A 22,629-nucleotide genomic window follows, 5' to 3' on the forward strand; every position below is an offset into this window, starting at 1 on the left:
CTCCTGAGTAGCTGGGACTACAGGTGCCCGCCACCACACCCAGCTAATTTTTTGTATTTTTAGTAGAGACAGGGTTTCACTGTGTTAGCCAGGATGGTCTCAATCTCCTGACGTCATGATCCACCCGCCTCGGCCTTCCAAAGTGTTGGGATTACAGGCGTGAGTCACCACGCCCGGCCCTGTATCTTTTATTAGAAGACTTTTATATTTTTTTTCCTTGGCTTACGCTTATCAAAAGTATCCCCATTATGAATATTAGCTCTAAAGAGGGGCATTTTTCAGTTCATATGAAGAGAAAAATGCAACAACGGAAGGGGGAAGTGGAAGAGTCAGGCAGAAAAGAAAAAGGTGAGAAGTACTTGAGGTAACCACCCAAGAGAAGAGAAAAAGGGGGAAGAAAGAAGTGAAGAAAGTTGTGCATAAAGACAGTATCTGAGATGGACTAAACTCTAAACTCTAAGCAGAAAACAAAGGAAGGAAAACAGTATGTGCACTTACACACATACATAATTAAAATTTAAAGGAAAAAAGAAGGGAGGCTGCTGGGAAACACGCGGGTTAGGCAGGTCCTAAGCAAGCTACCACAGGGAATTCTGGCCAAGCCTGATGGCTTTCTAGAGCAAAAGACAGCAAAGTGTAGACTCAGACAATGATACAGACAGGACAGTCAAAAGACATACATTTGCAATATGTTTAAAAATATTTACTTTTATAATAAAAGCAAACATTGTAGACTATTTGGAAATTACAGAAAAGTATGTTTTTAGTCTCCTTTAACTGAACAGCTATGGATAACATCAATAGTTTGGCATTCAAATGTGAAATGTATAGGAAAAAATTAGAGTTGTACTATATAAAAAACATTTTCCTGTGTGTCCCTTCAAAGAGGTGTTAAAACATGAGTAATGGGTAAAACATTTTATCCACTAAGATGCACTATCACTTAGCTACTTTATCACCGACTGGGTCATTTAGGTTGCTTCTGACTTTTAAGTATTATAACACTAAAATTTACGTATTCTTTTGACAGTGCACATTTCTAAATATTTCTTTAGATAATTTTTAACTTTTTAAATAAAATTATTTGAAGGATATAAAATATTTACCAAGCAATACATAGTGGTAGACTGGCTATATCATAATACCTTTTCCAACACTGTTTTATCTGCCAGTTTGACAAATCATATACTGTACTTTCATTTTAATCTGCATTCTTTTGGATTAGACATAAAACCATTTTGTATCCTCTGCTTATTTTTTTTATTAATACTCTGTATTATCCTCTTCTATGAGATCATTCATCTTTATTTCACCCACACTGTAACTGCAAGTCTGTTTGGTGAAAGCTTTCACTTAACAGCTGAGCACAAGTATCAAAGGCTAAAAACCGTGAACCTCGAGAAGTGTGAGCTATGGCAGTCTCTGCAGCAATTTCTTTGCATAAAACAAAATCTTCATGAACTGGGGATTACTTGGGGTTCTGAACGAGTATCTCTAAAGTCCTCATGCACACCTCAACAACTCTGAAGCTTTTGTGAAAACAATCTTTCTTGTAGAAACTTATGTCTTCCTTACGCTCTCTCTTCTAAATTGAGGTGCTGACTCACACCTCTCCTAAAAAACAATGGAACGATGCCATTAAGTACACGTAGTATTTTATTTACATTCTTCTTCTCTCCTAACCAGTAAAGATCTTCTGTAGCCTTCGTCATGTCCAGCAGGATGCCAGGTACCCCGAGTTTTAATACACTGGTCATATCAAACATGCAGAATCTGTTTAATTCTAGTATCTCATTTTCTAGCAGAGGAAACAATGGTTCAGCTGAGTATCTCATGGTCAAGGAGAACCAGGGCCAGAACTTCTCTACCCTGATAACCAGTCCACTGACCAATCACACTCTCCTAACTCCTACACAGTAACACCAAGCAGTATTGCTAAGCACTCTAGGAACTAATGTTTCTGAATGAAAAATGTGAAAGTCTGAATTTTCAAGTAAATCAGAAAAAGATTCAAATATGATTCATCTCAAAGCAGTCTCTCTGGAAAATTATGCAAATATTCAGCGATGTTATAGTTGATTAAAGGAGTTTTATATCTTTTACTCTTTTCAAAGTGCCTAGAGGGCCGGTTTTATACCCCAATTGATATTACTCGTTTTTCCATTCATCTTATTCTTTGGGCTTAAATGACTGTTAGCCATTTCAAAATTTCACATCCAGCTTCAAAGCATCAAGATTTGCCATCATTTATGATACTGAAACAGAAGTAAAATTCCAAAAAAAAGAGCTCAAAGTGTTTGAAACAATAATGGCATCATAAGAGTAAGTTCATAACCTCCCAAGGTGTCTACCTACATTCCTTTTCTTTCCAAAAAGTAGCTATGCCACTATTTAGAATACCCACTCATTTATAGATGCAAATTGTTTTAAAGGGACATCTCATGCAATCATGTAACTACTGACAGCCCTCTAAAACTATATTTGGAGAGTGTCCCAAAGATGAGCATATCACATTATACTGAATACATATATTTAAATATTCAGAGAGAAATGTCTTAAAGAGCATATTCCAGAATGTAAATAATGACACCCTTTAAGGGATAAGATTACGAGACATTTTGATTTTTCTTTACTTTGGCTTACAGATTTTCTTACATTGCTCTAATGGATATGGGTCATTTATACAATTAAAATACACATCCATACATAAAACACACAAAATAGAACAAAGTACATAGACACTGCAAAATTCCAAGAGCCAAGCATTAAAGATGTTTGATCTAAATTTGCACAGCTTATTGTTTAAAAGCTCAAAATTTGGCTCAGGAAGAACACTACACCTACCCAGATACAACAGGGGCAAGATTTTAAAAGAATGTTGAGATTGGGTTGATCTTACCTCCTCACCCTTCTGTATAATTTTACATCTACACAACTCAAAAAGGAATCCTTGCCTTTTCTAAGTGAGCCACAACCTTTCTGAATGCTTAAAGCACATCTCAACAGTAATTACATTGTTGACGACCTGAAAATGGGTCACCCCGCACAACTGATTGAAACTCTCTTATGCAACCTTCCTCTAGAGGAAACAAGAACAGCTTGTACAAATATTTCAGCTAAATCTACTTTCCAAACAGAAGATGATACACATTAGTAGGCATTATCAAGTCCTGAAAGCACACAGAAAGGCAAAAGAAACAATTATGAAGAAGTTAAATTAGCTTAGTCATCTGTCCCAACCAAATTTCATATTGCATCATTAATTTAAGAAAGCGTGGAGGCTTTTTGTGTCATTAGTTAATAAACAAGCAATGCCTAAAGTTTAGACATTATTACCTAGAAAGTTATGATGAGATAATCATATTATCTAGAAAAATACATTAAGGTCTGAGAAATAACATTTCTACAGGATATGAAATTGCATTTCTATAAGTTCACTCTTAGTTTCAACAAGCTCTATTGTTTCCTTTCTGACTAGGAATGTGGGGTTAACAAAACTAGACTTAGCATGCCAGTTTTTAGCCTTTAGGTAAACAGGTATTTATGAAATGTATCTGAATGAACTTGCATGGACTTCTATAAAGGCTTTAAAGTCCTATCACTAACCAACATAAGAGTTTTAAATGGCTGAGTAGACAGAAACACCCTAAAGTTAGAAGATGAATAAACTGGGGACAGGGAACCACAACACAACAGAAAAGCCCTCTCAAAAGGAGAAGGTGTACAGGCGTATACGTTTCTACACCTATACAGGTGCTAAGTCAGATGTGCTCGGGGGCTGTCTCAAAGGCTCAACACCTCACAGCTCCAGTCCCACTTTACCATTCACAACGCTGAAACTTAGAGGCCCCTATAGCAAGAAAGAAATTTCTGATTCAGCTGGTTAGGAGTGGGGGTATAGTAGGGAGTGGTCTAGACTCCAGGATATCGGGCATTACTTCTTAAGACAGCCCACAGCAGCCAGGCGCAATGGCTCACGCCTGTAATCCCAGCACTCTGGGAGGCCGAGGCGGGCGGATCACGAGGTCAGGAGATCGAGACCATCCTGGCTAACACAGTGGAACCCCGTCTCTACTAAAAATACAAAAAATTAGCCGGGTGTGGTGGCAGGCACCTGTAGTCCCAGCTACTCGGGAGGCTGAGGCAGAAGAATGGCATGAACCCAGGAGGCGGACCTTGCAGTGAGCCGAGATCGTGCCACTGCACTCCAGCCTGGGCGACAGAGCCAGACTCCGTCTCAAAAAAAAAAAAAAAAGACAGCCCACAGCAGTAGCAAAATGTTTGAACTCTGGCAATTCTGAACATGAGGCTTAGTCTGATTCTCAGAGAATGCTCAATATATTACAATTTTATTGTTCTTACTTAAAATTGTTCAATATTTTATAATATTTTAGACACGTATAAAGTGAAGCAAAAAAAAAAAAGCTGGCTTAAATTAACTAAATTACTACCATTCTACAGTCTCCAAATATTTAAAGGTGTCCACCTTCAATCAGATAGATCTGTCACTGGGTGCCTTAATGGGGGTGACAGGTAAATAACATCACCCATTAAGGTAAAAGGAGATGAAGGTGAGGAGAAAGTACCTCTTTGTACAACCCCACTGAGGTTTCTATTCTTTCTTCTGCTGTTTAGGGGGCTAAAAAGACTGGAGGTGGGAAGACTGCAAAGGGTCGTTTAATTGTAAGGTACCCAGAGTTGGAGTGAACAAAAAAGCAAAGTAGGATCTAGGGAGAATTTCTGAAAATGATAGGATTAAAACACATACTATATAACATTCATTCTTGCAATCTGGCATTCAAAATTAGACTTAAGATATGTTTATTATTTTCCTGCTAACAGCTTAAAGAACAGTGGGGCCTTAAAGCTGGTTTAATCTGACACTGAAAGACAAAAATCTAAAGTAATGGTCATTATAATTATGCAAAGGGTATATTTAAACGTCTTCTAACACACTATAGAAGTTCCCCCCAAAAGTCACTGATTAATTAACCAAAGCCAAAAAAGGAAAAATTCAATTACGTAGCCATTTCTGGCATTAATTACCTCCCCTGAAATGTAAGATTTTTCCCCCTTAGATTTCAAAACTCTCTAAGGAGAAAAACCAAGTAGTCACATACCTATAGATGGAGATTTGAAAGGGTATTTATCAGGTAGGTCCACTCTAACTTTCCATACTCCGCCTTCATATGGTGCTGAAATAAAAGTAAAAATGTTCATCAGAACTACATCTCCAAATTAGAAAATAAATCTGAGTGTAAATTAAACATTATCCCCTAATCTTCTGAAAACCTTCCAAATTAATTCCTTCAAGAGTCAGGGACCTATTACAATCAATAGGTGTACCATGTTCAGATTAAGATACTTTTCTTGGAAAGATCCAGAGTTAAAAAATCAGCAGATTCATTCTGCAATTTACTTGATTCTTCAAAAGTACTAAACACTATTCAATTATTTGGTAAGTAATAGCCATGTTACTTTCCCTCCTATCTCAATAAACCCCATATTCATCCCCCCTCCAAGGCCAAAAAGAAAACAACAAAAAACATTTCCTGGAAACCATCCACGTGGCCATCCATAACAAAACCCAGAATTTACAACTCATGTCTAGTACTGTCACATAGAGATAAAGAGAAAACTACAGTCAGCCCTCTATATCTGCAGGTTCCACACCCCTGGATTCAACCAACCACAGATCAAAAATATTAGAGAAAAAAAAATCCAAACAATAATAAATAACAATACAATTAAAAATAACACAAAAAAAATACCAAAAAGGACAAGTGCGGTGGGGCTCATGCCTGTAATCCCAGCACTTTGGGAGGCTGAGGCGGATGGATCACCTGAGGTCAGGAGTTCGAGATCAGCCTGGCCAACATGGTGAAACCCTGTCTCTACTAAAATACAGAAATGAGCTGGGCGTGGTGGCAGGCACCTATAGTCCCAGCTACTTCAAAGGCTGAGGCAGGAGAATTGCTTGAACCCAGGAAGTGGAGGTTACGGTAAGCCACAATCGTGCCACTGCACTCCAGCCTGGGTGACAGAGTGAGACTCCATCACTTAATAAATAAATAAATAAATAAATAAAATACAGTATAACAACTATTTACATAACATTTGCGTTGTGTTAGCTATTACAAGTAATCTAGATGTGATTTAAAGGACATGGGAGGATGTGTGTAGATTACATGCAAATTCTATGTCATCTTATAAAGGGACTTGAGCATCTGTGGATTTTGGTATGAGGTGGTCCTGGAACCAATCCCCTGCAGATATCAAGGGACGACTGTATATAAAGTGATTGTGATAAGAGAAAGATTTCCTCACTGGTTCTGCAGTCCAACTAAACTTGCTTTTCAGAAACTACGCATGCTACCATCTGTCTTTGATATTCTATTAAGAAACAGAGTAAAAGACTGTAATAGAAGAACACATACCAACACATGTACTTACTTCCTTGTGGTCCATAAAACTTCACTACAAATTCATTAAGTCCTCCCAGGATCGTAACCTCATGTTTACTCTCGATGCTAAGGTGGACGGTAAAGGAAATTACACAGGCTATACAGTATCTGGCAGAATTACCAGTAACACCCCAGGCATATGCCACTTAAAGTGTTACCAAAATTTGGCATGACAATGATAAAATATACATAATAATTCTGGTAGTTTAGGAGGCGGCAATATATACTCTTGTAAGAAGATATGCATGAGCTTTGGATTCAGAGACGGCCATTCAAATCCCAGGAATGCCATTTACTGAGTTTTTGAGCCTAGCCAAAATGATGTCAATTTACTCCCTGAGTCTTTGTTTTCTCTTTGCAAATTTGGGAAAACAGCATTTCATAGGATTTCTGTGAGGATTAGACAGGTTAAACATGTAAAATGTGTAAGACTGCATTTTGCCTATATACATAAAAAACTGGCCAGACGCAGTGGCTCACGCCTGTAATCCCAACACTTTGGGAGGCCGAGGCGGGTGGCTCACCTGAGGTCAGGAGTTCGAGACCAGCATGGCTAATATGGTGAAACCCCATCTCTACTACAAAATACAAAAATTACCCAGGCATGGTAGTGCATGCCTGTAGTCCCAGCTACTCAGGAGGCTGAGGCAAAAGAATTGCTTGAACTTGGGAGGTGGAGGTTGCAGTGAGCCGAGATCGCATCACTGCACTCCAGCCTGGGTGACAGGGTGAGACTCAGTCTCAAAAATAAAATAAAAAATATACATGAATAATAGGCGCTTAATTTTAGCTTTTCTCTCCCTTTCTACCCTCTCCTCCTCAATCTATCCCTAATGAGCCTGTCATATAAACCCAGTATTCCCTTTAGTCAAATTCAAATGTTCAGCAAAATACAAATTCCCCTAAACTGGAAATGCTATGCTCCTAAAACGAGGGATTTACTAAGGAGAGTTCCCACAATTGTCTCCTTGGCTTATGGAATAATCAACACAGTTAATGATACAACCTTGCCACAAGCAGTACTGCCAAATGCAAAAGACCAACAAAACAAAAAAAATTTTTTCAGATCTTATCCATAGCATTTGTTTTCACTGCCCCCCAAACTCCACCTTCTTCAGACTTGCCTCAAGGTTTGGTATGCTCCAGGGCTCTAATCACAGAGGGGTAACATGGCTGTGCTCCCTTCCTCTAAAACTTACCTACCCCTGAGATTCTTGCCCCTTTAAGGTGCTAAGATTCAATTCTAGAAACCAAATTAATTCATATTAGAAGAAAGGACTACTCGCTTAAAATCTGTTCTATGTATCTGCTTTGCGGTAAAATCCAAAAATGATTCTCAGTAGGAATTTTAGGTGACAGAGGCTTTGGGAAGCTCTCAAATCCCACTGTAACATGAAAAAGGAAAACACAATAGACCGGTCTCATATTTTTCCATCAGCAGTGCAAATTATATACTGTTAATACAAAACAGAAACATTTAAAAAGTTTTAATAATCTCATAGAGAATAAATATTTTTAAAGATTTGAAATTAAATATTTGGCACTCCAAGCCCGTGTCCAATGAGACACAGAACTGACTGCAAGAGGCCAGGTGTAATTTTGGTAAAGTCCTTGCTCAAGAGCCCTGAGTATCCACAAGAGGTATTTAAATAAGATAGTTCAGTCTAGGCTAATTTGATCTAATTCTTTTCTAAACGATAACTTACTACCTTAGAAACATGCACACTAAAAGGATTAAATACTGTCCACATAGGAAAACTGGCTTTATTTCTTGCTTGGTCAAATGACACATGCATGCCTACTCTGACCAGCCACCCTCTGACATCCTGCAAAATATTCCAAAGTTAACGTTAATGTAATAAGTAAAAGCATAACATGTTTAAAATGTTTTAAAACTTTTTTTAAAAAAGCATCCTTGTGTCACATAAAAAAAGGCAAATCCAGTTAAAATAAAATTAAATATCAACAATACAGCCCTTAAAGAAAACAGACATGGAAAACACTTCTATAGTGTAAAAGACAAAGGATAAACTAGGAAGACAAAAATGTGGATTTAAAAAATAAGTTATTACAAAGCAGTAAGAAAAAAATACAAATACCCCAACAAAGAAAAAGCCAGAACATCCAAGTCAAGAAAACTGAAATGGGTAAAACTGAAGTATAAAAAAGTCCAATTCATTAAAGAAGTTTAAAAAGATATTTCTTCACTATAAACAATGAAAACAACGAAAGGGCTGGATAAAATCTAGTGTTCAGTGGAGTACGAATTAGTACTTCTGAGGACAAATCCAGCACTATATTCCAAAACTTAAAATGAATTTACTCTTTTATTCAAATTTCACTTATATGAAGTTATTTTTTTAAAAATAGACACTGCTGGTGGGAGTGTGATATGGTTTCACCCACTTTGAAAAACTGTTGGCAGTACTAAACCTGCACATATGCATACCCTATGCCTGTCAGCGCTACTCCCGGAGATACGCCCAATACATATGGACGGTTACGTTCACCGAAACCCATGTTTAAGAATGTTCACAGGACTATTTGTAACATCCAAAAATTAGAGACAATCCAAACGTTCATCAATGGCAAAAAGAATAAGCTGTAGTATAGTCACCCAAAAGAAAATTACAAAGCATTAAAAAAGAAAAATAGGCTGGGCACAGTGGCTCACGCCTGTAATCCCAGCACTGTGGGGAGCCAGGGCAGGCGGATCACTGGAGATCAGGAGTTTGAGACCAGCCTGGCCAACATGGTGAAACCCTCTCTCTACTAAAAACACAAAAATTAGCTGGGCGTGGTGGCTGGTGCCTGTAGTCCCAGCTATTCAGGAGGCTGAAGCAGGAGAATCGCTTGAATCTGGAAGGCAGAAGTTGCAGAGAGCTGAGATTGCACCACTGTACTCCAGCCTGGGCAACAGAGTGAGACTCTGTCTCAAAAAAATATAACTTAAAAAAAGAAAAAAGAATGAATTGATACACATAATGTATGGGTTTTACAGATTTCATCAATGAACTACAAAAATAATTTCTCTACAAAAATTAGCCAGGCGTGGTGGTACGCGCCTATAATCCCAACAACTTGGGAGGCTGAAGCAGCAGAATCACTTGAACCCAGGAGGCAGAGGTTGCAGTGAGCCAAAATTGCACCACTGCAGTCCAGCCTGGGTGACAGTGTGACTGTCTCAAAAAACTAAATAAAAAAATAATAAAAATTTCTGTACTTTGGCCAGGCGTGGTGGCTCACACCTGTAATCCCAACACTTTGGGGGGCCGATGCAGGTGGATCACGAGGTCAGGAGATCGACACCATCCTGGCTAACACGGTGAAACCCCGTCTCTACTAAAAATACAAAAAATTAGCCGAGCATGGTGGCGGGTGCCTGTAGTCCCAGCTACTTGGGAGGCTGAGGCAGGAGAATGGCGTGAACCCGGGAGGTGGAGCTTGCAGTGAGCCAAGAATGTGCCACTGCATTCCAGCCTGGGCGACAGAGCAAGACTCCGTCTCAAAAAAAAAAAAAAATTTCTCTACTTTTTGTATATACGTTATTCTTTAATAAAAAGTTTACAAAAGTAAGTGTTTCTGATAAATCTGCATATATGTTTCCTGGAATATTTGAAGTTTAAAAATGGAAACGGTCTAAACATTTATCAATAAGAAACTGGTTCAACAAATTAGTTACCATTTTTTTTTTTTGAGATAGGGTCTCACTCTGTCATTCAGGCTACAGTGCAGTAGCATGATCATGGCTCACTGCAGTCTCTACCTCCCAGTGATCCTCCCACCTCTACTTCCCCCTAGCTGGGCCTACAGCAGGCACCACCACACCCAGCTAATTTTTTTAGTTTTTGTAGAGACAGGGTCTCTCTCTTTGCCCATGCTGGTCTTGAACTCTTGGGCTCAAGTGATCCTCCCACCTCGGCTTCCCAGAGTTCTGGGATTACAGGCGTGAGCCACCATGCCTAGCCAGGTGAAATGACTTATAAGCCATTTATACAATAGGTGGCTGGCTGCACTGGCTCATGCCTATAATCCCAGCACTTTGGAAGGCCTAAGGCAGGAAGATTGTTTGAGCCTAGGAGTTTGAGGCTGCAGTGAGCTATGATTGTGCCACTCCACTCCAGCCTGAGAGAGAGAGAACTTCTCTTAAAAAAAAAAAAAGGCAGAAAACACAAACCATATGCAGTAGGCTACTAATAGTGTGTACTGGCGTCCTCTTTCCAACCAGAGCTCCACTAATATATGTGTCTGTTCAACTTGGGTATCCAGAAGAAGTCAACTGAATTTAGTTGTACAAAGATATTCCAGCCCTTAAAACTGACAAGGATAATGAAAGAACAGAGTAGTGCAGAAGATTAAACGAGTTTAACAAAAGAAGTCTTAAACTAATTTTATAACATAAAAATCCACAGATGCAGCATTCTCCACGGATCAGAACTAATTTGCTATGAATGACACTGATCTACCGCAATTACTTTTAATCATTTAAAGTTACGAGTTGTCCTCGTGGATGTTGCTTCTGGGAAAACTGAAGATACCTTTTCTATCCTTTACCTGGGTGCGATAAAACGAGGTTCCTTCCATTTTGTGGTTTGTTTGGAATTCAGTCCATACTTACATGTATTTTATAAAGAAGATCCTTCAAGCCTTCTCTTTCCCATGATCCCCAGTAATAGCCCACATGCCAGATACAATGGGATTGTCCTTAATTATATATCACATCATAAATTAAAGAGTTCTCATAGTCTACCTCACATGAAAACCCAAAAGCAAACTGAACTAAACCTTTAAAACTTTTACCAAACCAGTAAAATGAGAAGCTATGCTAACTTTATGCTGCCTTGGAATGGACAGGCACTAAATGAGACAGAAAAAAGAATTTAGGTTTAGTCTAAAGAAAAACACTGCATTAAAAATAAGCCATTCCATCACCACTGAATGAATGACTTGCCACAAAATATGTAATAATTACTTCACTGCTGTTACCATGTGTATTTATGGGAGAGACCAGGAGTTTCTTTCTCCTCTCTGCTGCAAAGTCAAGGGCAAGGAAGGCACTAAGAAGGCAGGTTAAAATGACAAAAATAATGATCGATTTCTGGATGTGCTGGTCAGGCTGGGAGACTGGTGGGACTCACTAGAAGATTCCTCATTACTTCCTCTGTTTCACAGCTTAAAAATATAAAATATCCTTCAGACACTGTTCTGGTAAAAACTCGTTAAATAAACCCATAAATCACATTTTATACTCACCTTTTTTGATCTTATTCACAAATGCTGCTTTATACCCACTTAGCATTTCACTATTAAGGGGTATCACCATTTTGTGTAGAATAATGATTAACATTCCCAAGAACCCAAGTCCATTTCACTTTTTAAAGTGCCAGCCACCTACCACATTATTTTCCTGGAATGCCATTATGATTACACAATCTAATATTTAAAGGCAAATGCCAAACTGTCAAGAGATAAATGACATTCTTGGCAAAATGTGTCTATCAGAGTTTTACAAGTGATTTTTATACAGTTCTGAAATTTTCCAGAAAGGAAGCCAAAGGCGAAGTCTGGGCCTTAAGGACTGACAATAATAGGTCAAGGACCAAGGATTCAGGGACCACTGAGTCCTAAATTTACTGATAACAAGTTCATAAAATAAAAGAGTGCCCTCCCTGAGCTGTGTGGAAGGGAATGAGGTCCTGGCATAAAGAACGCGCTTCTGTGCAGAGGGCAGAAGCAAGTCATGTGGATTTCTGTGTTCAGACCCACCTGTTTCCTACTCTCCTGGAGATGAGTCACACTAGGAAAGCTGAAGAAACTTGGCAACTTTCACTACCTGTTTTTTTGTTTTTTGGTTTTTTTTTTGTAAAAAAAAAAAAAAAAAAAGATATGTCTGTTAATCCATTAATATGTAAGTATCACAAAAATAGTGCTTTGGGGGGATATGTTTACAAGGAATCCTTCTCTTTTAGAGACATAAATGGAAATATTTACTAATAAAAATGTTTCTAGGATTTGCTAGTAAATAACCCAGTGTGGGTAGAAGAGGTGTAGAAGAAACAGTAGAGGGCCGGCAACGTTAATGATTGAATCCTATGTTAATGATCGAGTCCCCGTGGCACATGTGATTTGTTACACTGTTCTCACTATTTTTGTTTTACATTTAAGTTTTCCATAATACAGTAAAAGTTCTTTAAAACCTAATAACATAGTTATCATCAAAAGTTTAGCTTTGTAGAGGCATAAAGCTTAGCTACTAGAGCTAAGAACAAGAACTAGAACTAGAATTTAGCTACTAGAGCTCTCTTGAACTTTTTTTTTTTTTTTTTTTTTTGAGATGGAGTCTTGCTCTGCCACCCAGGCTGAAGTGCAGTCGCACGATCTCAGCTCACCACAACCTCGGCCTCCCAGGTTCAAGCGATTCTCCTGCCTCAGTCTCCCGAGTAGCTGGGATTACAGGTGCGCACCACCACACCCGGCTAATTTTTGTATTTTTAGTAGAGACAGGGTTTCACCATGTTGGTCAGGCTGGTCTTGAATTCCTGACCTTGTGATCCACCTGCCTCAGCCTCCCAAAGTGTTGGGATTACAGGAGTGAGCCACCACGCCCAGCTAAAGGTGATACTATTAATGAGGCCCATGCCTGGCCTCTCTTGAACATTTATGAAACAATCTAAGTTTTCCTGAGGTGCGACAGTTTGAAGAAGACAAAAAATAGCAAGTGATCCAGTATTTAAGAAAGCAAAGACTGGCTGGGCGAGGTGGCTCACGCCTGTAATCTCAGCACTTTGGGAGGCCAAAGCGGGCGGATCACCTGAGGTCGGGAGTTTGAGACCAGCCTGACCAGCATGGAGAAACCCCGCCTCTACTAAAAATACGAAATTAGCCAGGCGTTGTGGCACATGCCTGTAATCCCAGCTACTCGGGAGGCGGAGGTTATGGTGAGCCAAAGTTACGGTGAGCTGAGATCACACCATTGCACTCCAGCCTGGGCAACAAGAATGAAACTCCATCTCAAAAAACAAAACAAAACAAAAACAAAAACAAAAAAACCAAAGACTTTACATTGAAAGAGAAGCATACTCTGCTAACATTCTGAAGGAAACAAGTTCAAGTGGTTTCATAAGGATGTCTATGAAAAATTCAATCACATGGAAGAAAGACAAGCATGTGTCTGTATATCCATGACAAACAGCCTCTGGGCAACATCCTAATCAAAGCTCTTAAACTACAAGGAAAAATGGTCATGTCCAATAGAAAGGCTCCTGATTGAAATAAGAAGCTGAAAAAATTTTTAAGGGTTTTTAATGTTCTTCAAATGAAGAGGGGGAAGCCTTTTATTCAAAAGAGAAATTGAATGGCAGAAATAAAAGCTATTCAGAAAATAAGCATTATCTTAGGAAAGGTTTGCTAAGTAAAGAAAAAAAGAAAAGTGGCATTGAGAAAAGACAATGGGAAGTGGGCTGCTATCAGTGATGAAATTCATATGCATAAAGATTTAGGGACCATTGCAGTGGCTCACGACTGTTATCCTAGCACTTTAGGAGGCTGAGGTGGGAGGATTGTTTTGAGCCCAGGAGTTTGAGACCAGCCTGGGCAACATAGCAAGACCCTTTTTTTTTTTTTTTTTTGAGACAGAGTCTCACTCTGTCGCCCAGGCTGGAGTGCAGTGGCCTGATCTCAGCTCACTGCAATCTCCGCCTCCCAGGTGCAAGCCATTCTCCTGCCTCAGCCTCCCGAGTAGCTGGGATTACAGGCGCCTGGCACCACACCTGGCTAATTTTTTGTATTTTCAGTAGAGACGGAGTTTCACCTTATTGGCCAGGCTGGTCTTGAACTCCTGACCTCAAGTGATCCGTTCACCTCAGCCTCCCAAAGTGCTAGGGTTATAGGCATGAGCCACCACGCCCAGCCACAAAAACTACTCTTACACAGAGACTGCCTTCCAGAAGTTTGAAGTCTAGCAAGGGAACACGAGATCTGTTCATTAAGAAGTACAGAAAGAGTTTGCATAAAGTACTACTATAGCTTAGAGTAGGAGAGATTTCTTCCAGCCCGGAGGGAGGGATAGGGATGGTCTGCTATGGAAGGTAAGGACTTACAAAATGTCCTAAACAGAGTGTGATTTGGACATGTCGAGGTGGGAGAAGGAATTTAATGCAAAGATTTAGTATAGAACTGATTCAGGAAACTGAGAACAATACATTTTTATTTTGATGAGCGGACCCCAGGGAATACTAGAAAGTAGGCCGAGACCAGATTACGGAGGGCTCCGAAGTGTGGATTTTATCTGGCAAACAGGGAAACAGTATTCCATGCACAGTGCATCTACCTGTGCTTTACAAAGATAACCCAACTGTGGTGTGTAGGACTGGCTGAAGGTGGGAATAAGCAGAGTTAAAGCAAAAGAGTAGGAAAGAAATATTCAAGACCTCAACTAAGGTAACAGCCATATGAATCATGGGACATTAAACAGAGCCCTCACAGGCCTTCACAGCTGAACAGACCTGGCAGAGCCAGTAGAAAGCTCCAACGTTGCTACAATGTCACTGCAACCTCTGCCTCCCCAGTTCAAGAGAGTCTCCTGCCTCAACCTCCTAAATAGCTGGGATTACAGGCATGCGCCACTGCACGTGGCTAAATCTGAGCCTGTTTCTTAATCTCTAAACAAAGGGGGAGGGGATGCAGGGAAGGGACATTACCTCACTCACAGAATTGTGGAAAATTAAATGAAATACTGTATATCCAAAGGTACCAGGCCCAGCAGCTGACACAACAGGAACTTAATTTTTTTAATGTAAACATAAATAGGCCAGGCATGGTAGCTCACACCTATAATCCCAGCACTTTGGGAGGTCAAGGTGGGCGGATCATGAGGTCAGGAGTTCAAGACCAGCCTGGCCAACATGGTGAAACCCCCACCTCTAGTAAAAATGCAAACATTAGCTGGGCATGGTGGCACGTGCCTGTAATCCCAGCTACTTGGGAGGCTGACACAGTAGAACTGCTTGAACAGGGAGGCAGAGGTTGCAGTGAGCCGAGATCATGCCACTGCACTCAGCCTGGGCTACAGAGCGAGACTGTCTCCAAAAACAAAAAAACAAAAAAAACAAACACACACTTTACCTAAATGAATTGCCACAAAACTAAAATTCAAAGTTTATAATGTAGTTTGTGTGTGTGTGTGTGTGTGTTTTAGTTTTTTTCCTACATTCTTAAGCAGAATACTAAAAAAACATGCTACACCATTTTTTTTTTTTTGAGACGGAGTATTGCTTTGTTGCCCAGACTGGAGCGTAGGGGTGTGATCTGGGCTCACTGCAAGCTCCGCCTCCCAGGTTCACGCCATCCTCCTGCCTCAGCCTCCCAAGCAGCTGGGACTACAGGCGCCCGCCACCACGCCAAGCTAATTTTTTGTATTTTTGGTAGAGACGGGGTTTCACCGTAGCCAGGATGGTCTCAATCTCCTGATCTCGTGATCCGCCCACCTCGGCCTCCCAAAGTGCTGGGATTACAGGTATGAGCCACCGCATCCGGCCAACTACACCCTTTCTTGATGCTGGGTCATCATTATGAATAACAGTTGCTATACTGTACTACAAAATACAAGGATACCCTTAGGAACAAATAAGGAATATACTTATTTTTTGCTGTAGAAAATTTCCCATACTGTTATGCTAAAGTCCTTGCATTGAGAGGTTCTTTTCCTAGTTTCTCTTTGTTCTTAACCTTTAGCTATGTTTGGGAGATGACACTGGGCTACTATCCTTTAAAATGTATCTATAGTAGGCTAGAAAAATCAGATAACCGAAGTTCATGAGATTACTTTATGTTTAAAAAAAAAAAAAGGGTAAATATATCCTAAGAAAGACACTCTCCAATCAATAAAATATGTAACTTTTAGCAGGTTTACAACTAAATTAGTTGGCTAAAGCTGTCAAACAGCTTCTGAATAAGGGAAGTATCACTTATTTAAAAATAGCCATTTCAAAATAAATATGTACTGCCCAGAAGCAAAAAAAATCTGGCAACTTACTATGGTACCCTGAATACTTAAAGACCCATTATCTTAGGAGTAAAGAGTAACATACAGTTTTAAAATTTTACAGAGTCAACCGGTACGAGTAAGGTTAAATGGCAAGCAGGTTCATTACCACCTAGCAGACTAAATCAGCCTAGCCTTAGGAGAGGAAATTTTTCTTCTCTAGTGTTATGCTTCACTTAGACTTTCTATGTCACAAGCCAAACATAGGCAAAAACCAAGTAAATGTTACTTAAATAGGAAAATCATCACTATAACTTGGCTTTTCCCTGAATGTATTATTCCTCCAGACTTCCAAATAATAGAGTAAAAAATTTTCAAAGAAAAATTAAGACTCATAGAAACATTTAAAGACAGGTTTATCAGAAAGATAAGAAATCTAAGTACCACACCCCCATCCCCAACAAAATATTTTTAAAAGCAGATTTACAAAGTCAGACAGTCAAAGTCAGAAACGATCCAATTGCAGAAACAGTTTCAGAGAGAGAAAAGTGAAGGGAAATAGGGAAAAATAATGATAACATCTTGAGAGCAAGGAAATATAGTCAAAACAAAAATAAGATTTTGAGAGAAATTCCAACTTCAGTTACGCACTTTAAAATATTTAGAAGCTAGAAGGCTATCGATGAAATATCAATAGCTCCTTAATAAACAAACTTGACTGCTTTGCTGTTTTATGGCAATAGTGCATATTTGCTTACTTGCAACTGAAAATTACAAATTTACATAATGTACAAATGCATGTATATAAATTAGCAGTATATTAGCTAAATAGCATATTACTCTCTTAACTCCTAAAGGGTTAATCAAAAGCCTACTTTTGGGCCTGGCACGGTAGTTCACACCTGTACTCCCAGCACTTTGGGAGGCCGAGGCAGGCGGATCACCTGAGGTCAAGAGTTCAAGACTAGCCTAACATGGCAAAACCCTGTCTCTACTAAAAATACAAAAATTAGCAGGGCATGGAGGCACACACCCATAATCCCAGCTACTTGGGAGGCTGAGGCAGGAGAACTGCTTGAGCCTGGGAGGCAGAGGTTGTGGTGAGCTGAGATCGTGCCACTGCACTCCAGTCTGGCAACAGAAACTCTGTCTCAAAAAAATAAAATAATAAATGGGACCAGGTGCAGTGGCTCACGCCTGTAATTCCAACATTTTAGAAGGTGAAAGCAGGCAGATCTTTTGAGCTTAGAACTCTGAGACCAGCTTGGGCAATATGGTGAAATGCCATCTCTACAAAAAATAAAAAAATTAGCTGGGCATGGTGGCATGCGCCTGTAGTCCCAGCTACTCGGGAGGATCCCTTGAGCCCAGGAGGTCGAGGTTGCAGTGAACCATGATCACGCCACTGCACTCCAGCCTGAGCAACAGAACAAGACCTTGTCTCTAAATAAATAAATGATGTGCTTTTGTTTCATATCTAATCCCATCTTTTTTTTTTTTTTTTTTTTGAAATGGAGTTTTTGCTCTTGTTGCCCAAGCTGGAGTGCAATGGCATGATCTTGGCCCACTGCAACCTCCACCTCCCGGGTTCAAGTGATTCTCCTGCCTCAGCCTCCCAAGTAGCTGGGATTACAGGCACACGCCACCATACCCGGCTAATTTTTTGTATTTTTAGTAGAGATGGGTTTCACCATGTTGGCCAGGCTGGTCTCAAACTCCTGAACTCAGGTGATCCACTGGCCTCAGCCTCCCAAAGTGCTGGGATTACAGGCCTGAGCCACCGCGCCCAGCCCATACCCATCATTTTTTTTTTTAACTTCTTTTCTCAAAGTACATCCTACTTCTATGGAAAGATTGACACTCACTGTCAAATAACCAACAGCTAGTCAAGCATTCAGTTTAAAATCTGCAAACTTGGATTGAACTGCAGAGAATAAAGTCCTGCAAGATTCTCAAGACATGAGACACTTCAGAGATATTAACAAGTCCACAATGAAATTCCAAATCTAGAAAAATTGTTTTAAAAACTTTTTGGAAAACTTTTAGAAGGTAGGACCTTAAAAGACATCTGGTACTTAATTAAAATCCACTTTTTCTGCTCTCAGGAAATTATAAAATAATTAGACAACAAAAATCTTTCCTGGTTAACTGTAGGCCTGGAGGCAAACAATGAGCTGTGCATCTGACATGCTGTGCAGAAGTCCCAAGTGGCATTTAGTTATGGCTGTCACACAGTCTCTAGCACCTGTCACATGGGGGCTATGGCATGAAGGGAAGCACAGGCGGAAGACCTAGACCTGCAAATTCTAAGGGTGGAGGGGAGATGAAACCATTGCGCACATGAGAAAAACAGGCAGGAAGAACCTTGTCATTCCAAAGGCAGAACCTACCTAATCACAGGAGGCTGGCAAGACAAGGAAAACAAATCACAACCTTAAAAATGACAACAGCAACTCACCTTGAAAACTTCCAAGTCATAGGCAACATATAATTTCCCCGTAAATGATACAAAGACATACAAATAATCAGGTGGCCCTCTGCAAAATCCTAATGAAAACATCTATTTATTTCTTCCCCCCAACTCCCCCTCCCCAAAATATCTATTTAAAAACATCCTACTAGGCCGGGCACGGTGGCTCACACCTGTAATGGCAGCACTTTGGGAGGCCAAGGCGGGTGGATCACGAGGTCAGGAGATCGAGACCATCCTGGCTAACACAGTGAAACCCCGTCTCTACCAAAAATACAAAAAAATTAGCCGGGTGCCTGTAGTCCCAACTACTTGGGAGGCTGAGGCAGGAGAATGGCGTGAATCCGGGAGGTGGAGCTTGCAGTGAGTTGAGATCGCGCCACTGCACTACAGCCTGGGCGACAAAGCAAGACTCTGTCTCAGAAAAAAACAACAGAAAAAATCCTGCTTCCCCTTTTGGGCTGTATGTGTCTTTGCTATACCACTCAAAGTGCTCAACACAAAGCAACTTCTCAATAAAAAGCTAAATTTAATATGACTTTATGGAGTATCTATGTAGTGCCTTTGGTATTCAAGTTTCCAGTGTTCTTTGAAAAATCTTGGCTGGGCGTCACGGCTCATGCCTGTAATCCCAGCACTTTGGGATTCAAGGCAGGTAGATCATCTGAGGTTAGGAGTTCAAGACCAGCCTCCAACGTGGCGAAACCCCGTCTCTACTAAAAAACACAAAAAATTAGCTGGACGTGGTGGCAGGCACCTGTAATCCCAGCTACTCTGGAGGCTGAGGCAGGAAAATCGCTTGAATCTAGGAGGCAGACGTTGCAGTGAGCCGAGATCACACCACTGCACACCAGCCTGGGTAACAGAGTGAGACTCAGTCTCAAAAAAAAAAAAAAAAAATCTTTAAGAACACTGCTTCCATTTTTCATTTTATTTTCATTGTATTTATTTATTTACTGATTGATTGAAACAGGGTCTCACTCTGTTGCCCAGGCTGGAGTCCAGTGGCGAGATCCCAGCTCAGCTCACGGCAGCCTCGACCCTCCCAGGTTCAAATGATCCTCCCACCTCAGCCACCCCAGTAGCCTGGATTACAGGCATGCATCAGCTCATCCGGCTCATTTTTTATTTTTTGTATAGATGAGGTCTCCTTGTGTTGCGCAGACTAGTCTCAATCTACTGGTCTCGAGTGATCCTTCTACCTCAGGCTCCCAAAGTGCTGGGATTATAGGTGTGAGTCACCTTGCCTGGCCCATTTTTGTTTTTCCATTTTAAATACAGTTTTTACTCTAACTTGACATATAGACTGCAATGCCACTCAATGAAGATAGCATTTAGCTAAGTCAGTGCATAAAAATCTCTACTCACAGACCTTTTAATCAGGCATTTATGAATCATTCACAGTAAGCAGTTAAATTTTACGAGGAAATATTTTCTTTGGCATTCTTCATAGTGACAAATAGTTACCTCTGTAGAGTGGTGGGTGATAATTAATAAATACCAAGCTGTGGTACCCATTCAGCAGATAAAGATGATCAAAGTGTGAATAATGGATCATAAAAAATGTGCAGGAAGAGATGCCAGATATGCCATCATCCCCTTCCTCTTACATTACATTCAGCGCACCCCAAAGTCATGGAGCCACTTACTCGAAGACCCAGGTCCACAAACCAGACCATGCCTCATCTTCCTTTCCTTCCCTACACCGGCTAATTACCAGTTTATGTCTCTAGAGATTGATTCCCCATCTTAATGACTTCTATAATATAATCTCAAGAAAATTCTTAAAACTCAAATACCTATAAATCCAGAGGAAAAAGGAAAAGGTAACACATATGCACATATAAATAATGAGTTTGCTCTTATAAAGAGGTTAGAACCCACCAGTCTAAAGCTCTAATCATAGTCTGCTCGTTCTCCAGTTATCTTGCATAACATGAATGGCTGACCCCTGCTGCTCCCTTTACTACTTCAAGTTCATTAGGCATAGCAGGTGTCAAATATTAAGTGGCACTAATATCAATTTAACCTTGATTTCATAAAACTTAAAAAGGGGAAGAGAATACTGGACTTTGGCCTTTTAAAAGCAATACATGCAAAAAGAAATAAAGTAACAGGTTCAAAATTACTGTCAAGGTTTTATTCTGAAAAAAGCAAAACTACAGATGGATACACTAGACAGAATGCTAAATGCAATCTACATGCAGAGAACTCTGCGTTCCAAAACAAATGAATATGCCTTTATTCAACTGGGCCCAGTTTCCATTGTCCCTTTGGAGGATTTATGAGAGGCAGTACCCATTATCTGTTGGAAGTTTGATAAAAACTTGTATAAACAGTGTTTAAAAAAATCAAAAAGTAATCTAAAGAGATATAGAAAAATAGTGTCTTCTTGATTGAAATTCTGCTTAAAAACTATACAGAAGTGTAGTTAACAGGAAAATACCTTATTTGATAATATGTTCAAATAGCTATTATAAGCTGCCTGTATTTATTATCTTTATCAACATTTAGGATGAAAGAAGTGGGATAAAAAACTTTCAACAAAAACTGGAATGCTGCTTTTTAAAAAAACCCATAGTGAAAATAAGCAAAAGAAACGAATTATTTTATGGAAAAAAATTGCTGTTAAAGAAACACCCTACCATAAGAAAATCACACCAATATGAGTAAATAAGCAAGAAAACCCTGGAAAGTCAAGGGAGGTGAAAGTAGACTGTATCTAGGTGTGAAATGTGATACAACAAGAGTGGTAGAGCTATTTTCAGCATCATACTACTAACAGGTGATAGATCTCAGAGAAAAAGCCATCCTGCCATATTAGCAAAACTGCTAGCTCAAGACCAACAGAAATGATTAACATACAGTTAAGATATGATCTGTCAGGTACAATTAGGACATATGAAGTGATAAACGGTATAAAAGAAACCAACCTAATCACTTAAGTAGAAGTTTAGATTTAAATATGCATCAACAATAAGAATAAAGGCTGTATTGTTATGAAGTATGAGAAGGAAATTAAAAATCAAGTTTCTCATAAGGAGTAGTACTTCCTGAAGAACTGAATAATATGGAAAAAATCAAGCTATTTAGCAAAACAGAAAACAAACCTAGACACATATACAACAGTGGATGTATATATAGTAAGAAAACTTGACATTGAAAAGGTGAAAAAACTATTGAGTTTCCTTCTCTTGTGTTTGCACCACGGAGACAAGTAGAACTGATAGGCTCAGGTGCCACCATGTGAGATGTGCTGGTGCAATCAGAGGGCACAGTGCAGAGGAGAATCTCTCCTGAAAGACACAAGAGCACCCTCAATACAACCAAATAACCTCATCAGATCAAGTGTTGAGTTGCAGGCCTTTTTTTTTTTTTCTTGTCTTTTAAAAACACGACTGGGGCTTAAAATAGCCTTTCCACCCCGCAACTTCTAGTCCCACTGCCTAGATACTACCATTGCTTATGCACTTTCCATAGAGATGTTTATATACACACACATCCACGTCATCACATACACAAAGACATGTAGGTACAAACTGTTCTGTAAATACCTCTGCCCATACATCTATGGAGGATATGTTTGAGGACATATAGATCTAAGCTCCTTTTTTTAGTGCTTGTATAATGTCAATATACCATAATTTACCTATCCGTAATTTCATATCCATTAGTGAATAGGAAGGCTGTTGTCTGCTGCTTTTTTGTTTTGT

General features: G+C 39.7%; 1 protein-coding gene across 2 annotated transcripts in view; it reads right to left on the reverse strand.

The window, feature by feature from the left end:
• The window catches only part of UBE2H (ubiquitin conjugating enzyme E2 H), a 119,264-nt gene that overhangs the window by 42,901 nt on the left and 53,734 nt on the right, over positions 1-22,629 (reverse strand). For both annotated transcript variants that reach the window (XM_019031231.4, XM_019031233.4), the window contains exons 2-3: positions 6,454-6,530; positions 5,121-5,195 (exon numbers count right to left, since the gene is read on the reverse strand). In XM_019031231.4, coding sequence (XP_018886776.1) covers positions 5,121-5,195; positions 6,454-6,530 — 152 coding nt within the window. The remainder of the gene's footprint in view (positions 1-5,120; positions 5,196-6,453; positions 6,531-22,629) is intronic.

This window comes from Gorilla gorilla, chromosome 6, assembly GCF_029281585.2.
Source record: "Gorilla gorilla gorilla isolate KB3781 chromosome 6, NHGRI_mGorGor1-v2.1_pri, whole genome shotgun sequence".
Taxonomy (NCBI): Eukaryota; Metazoa; Chordata; class Mammalia; order Primates; family Hominidae; genus Gorilla; species Gorilla gorilla.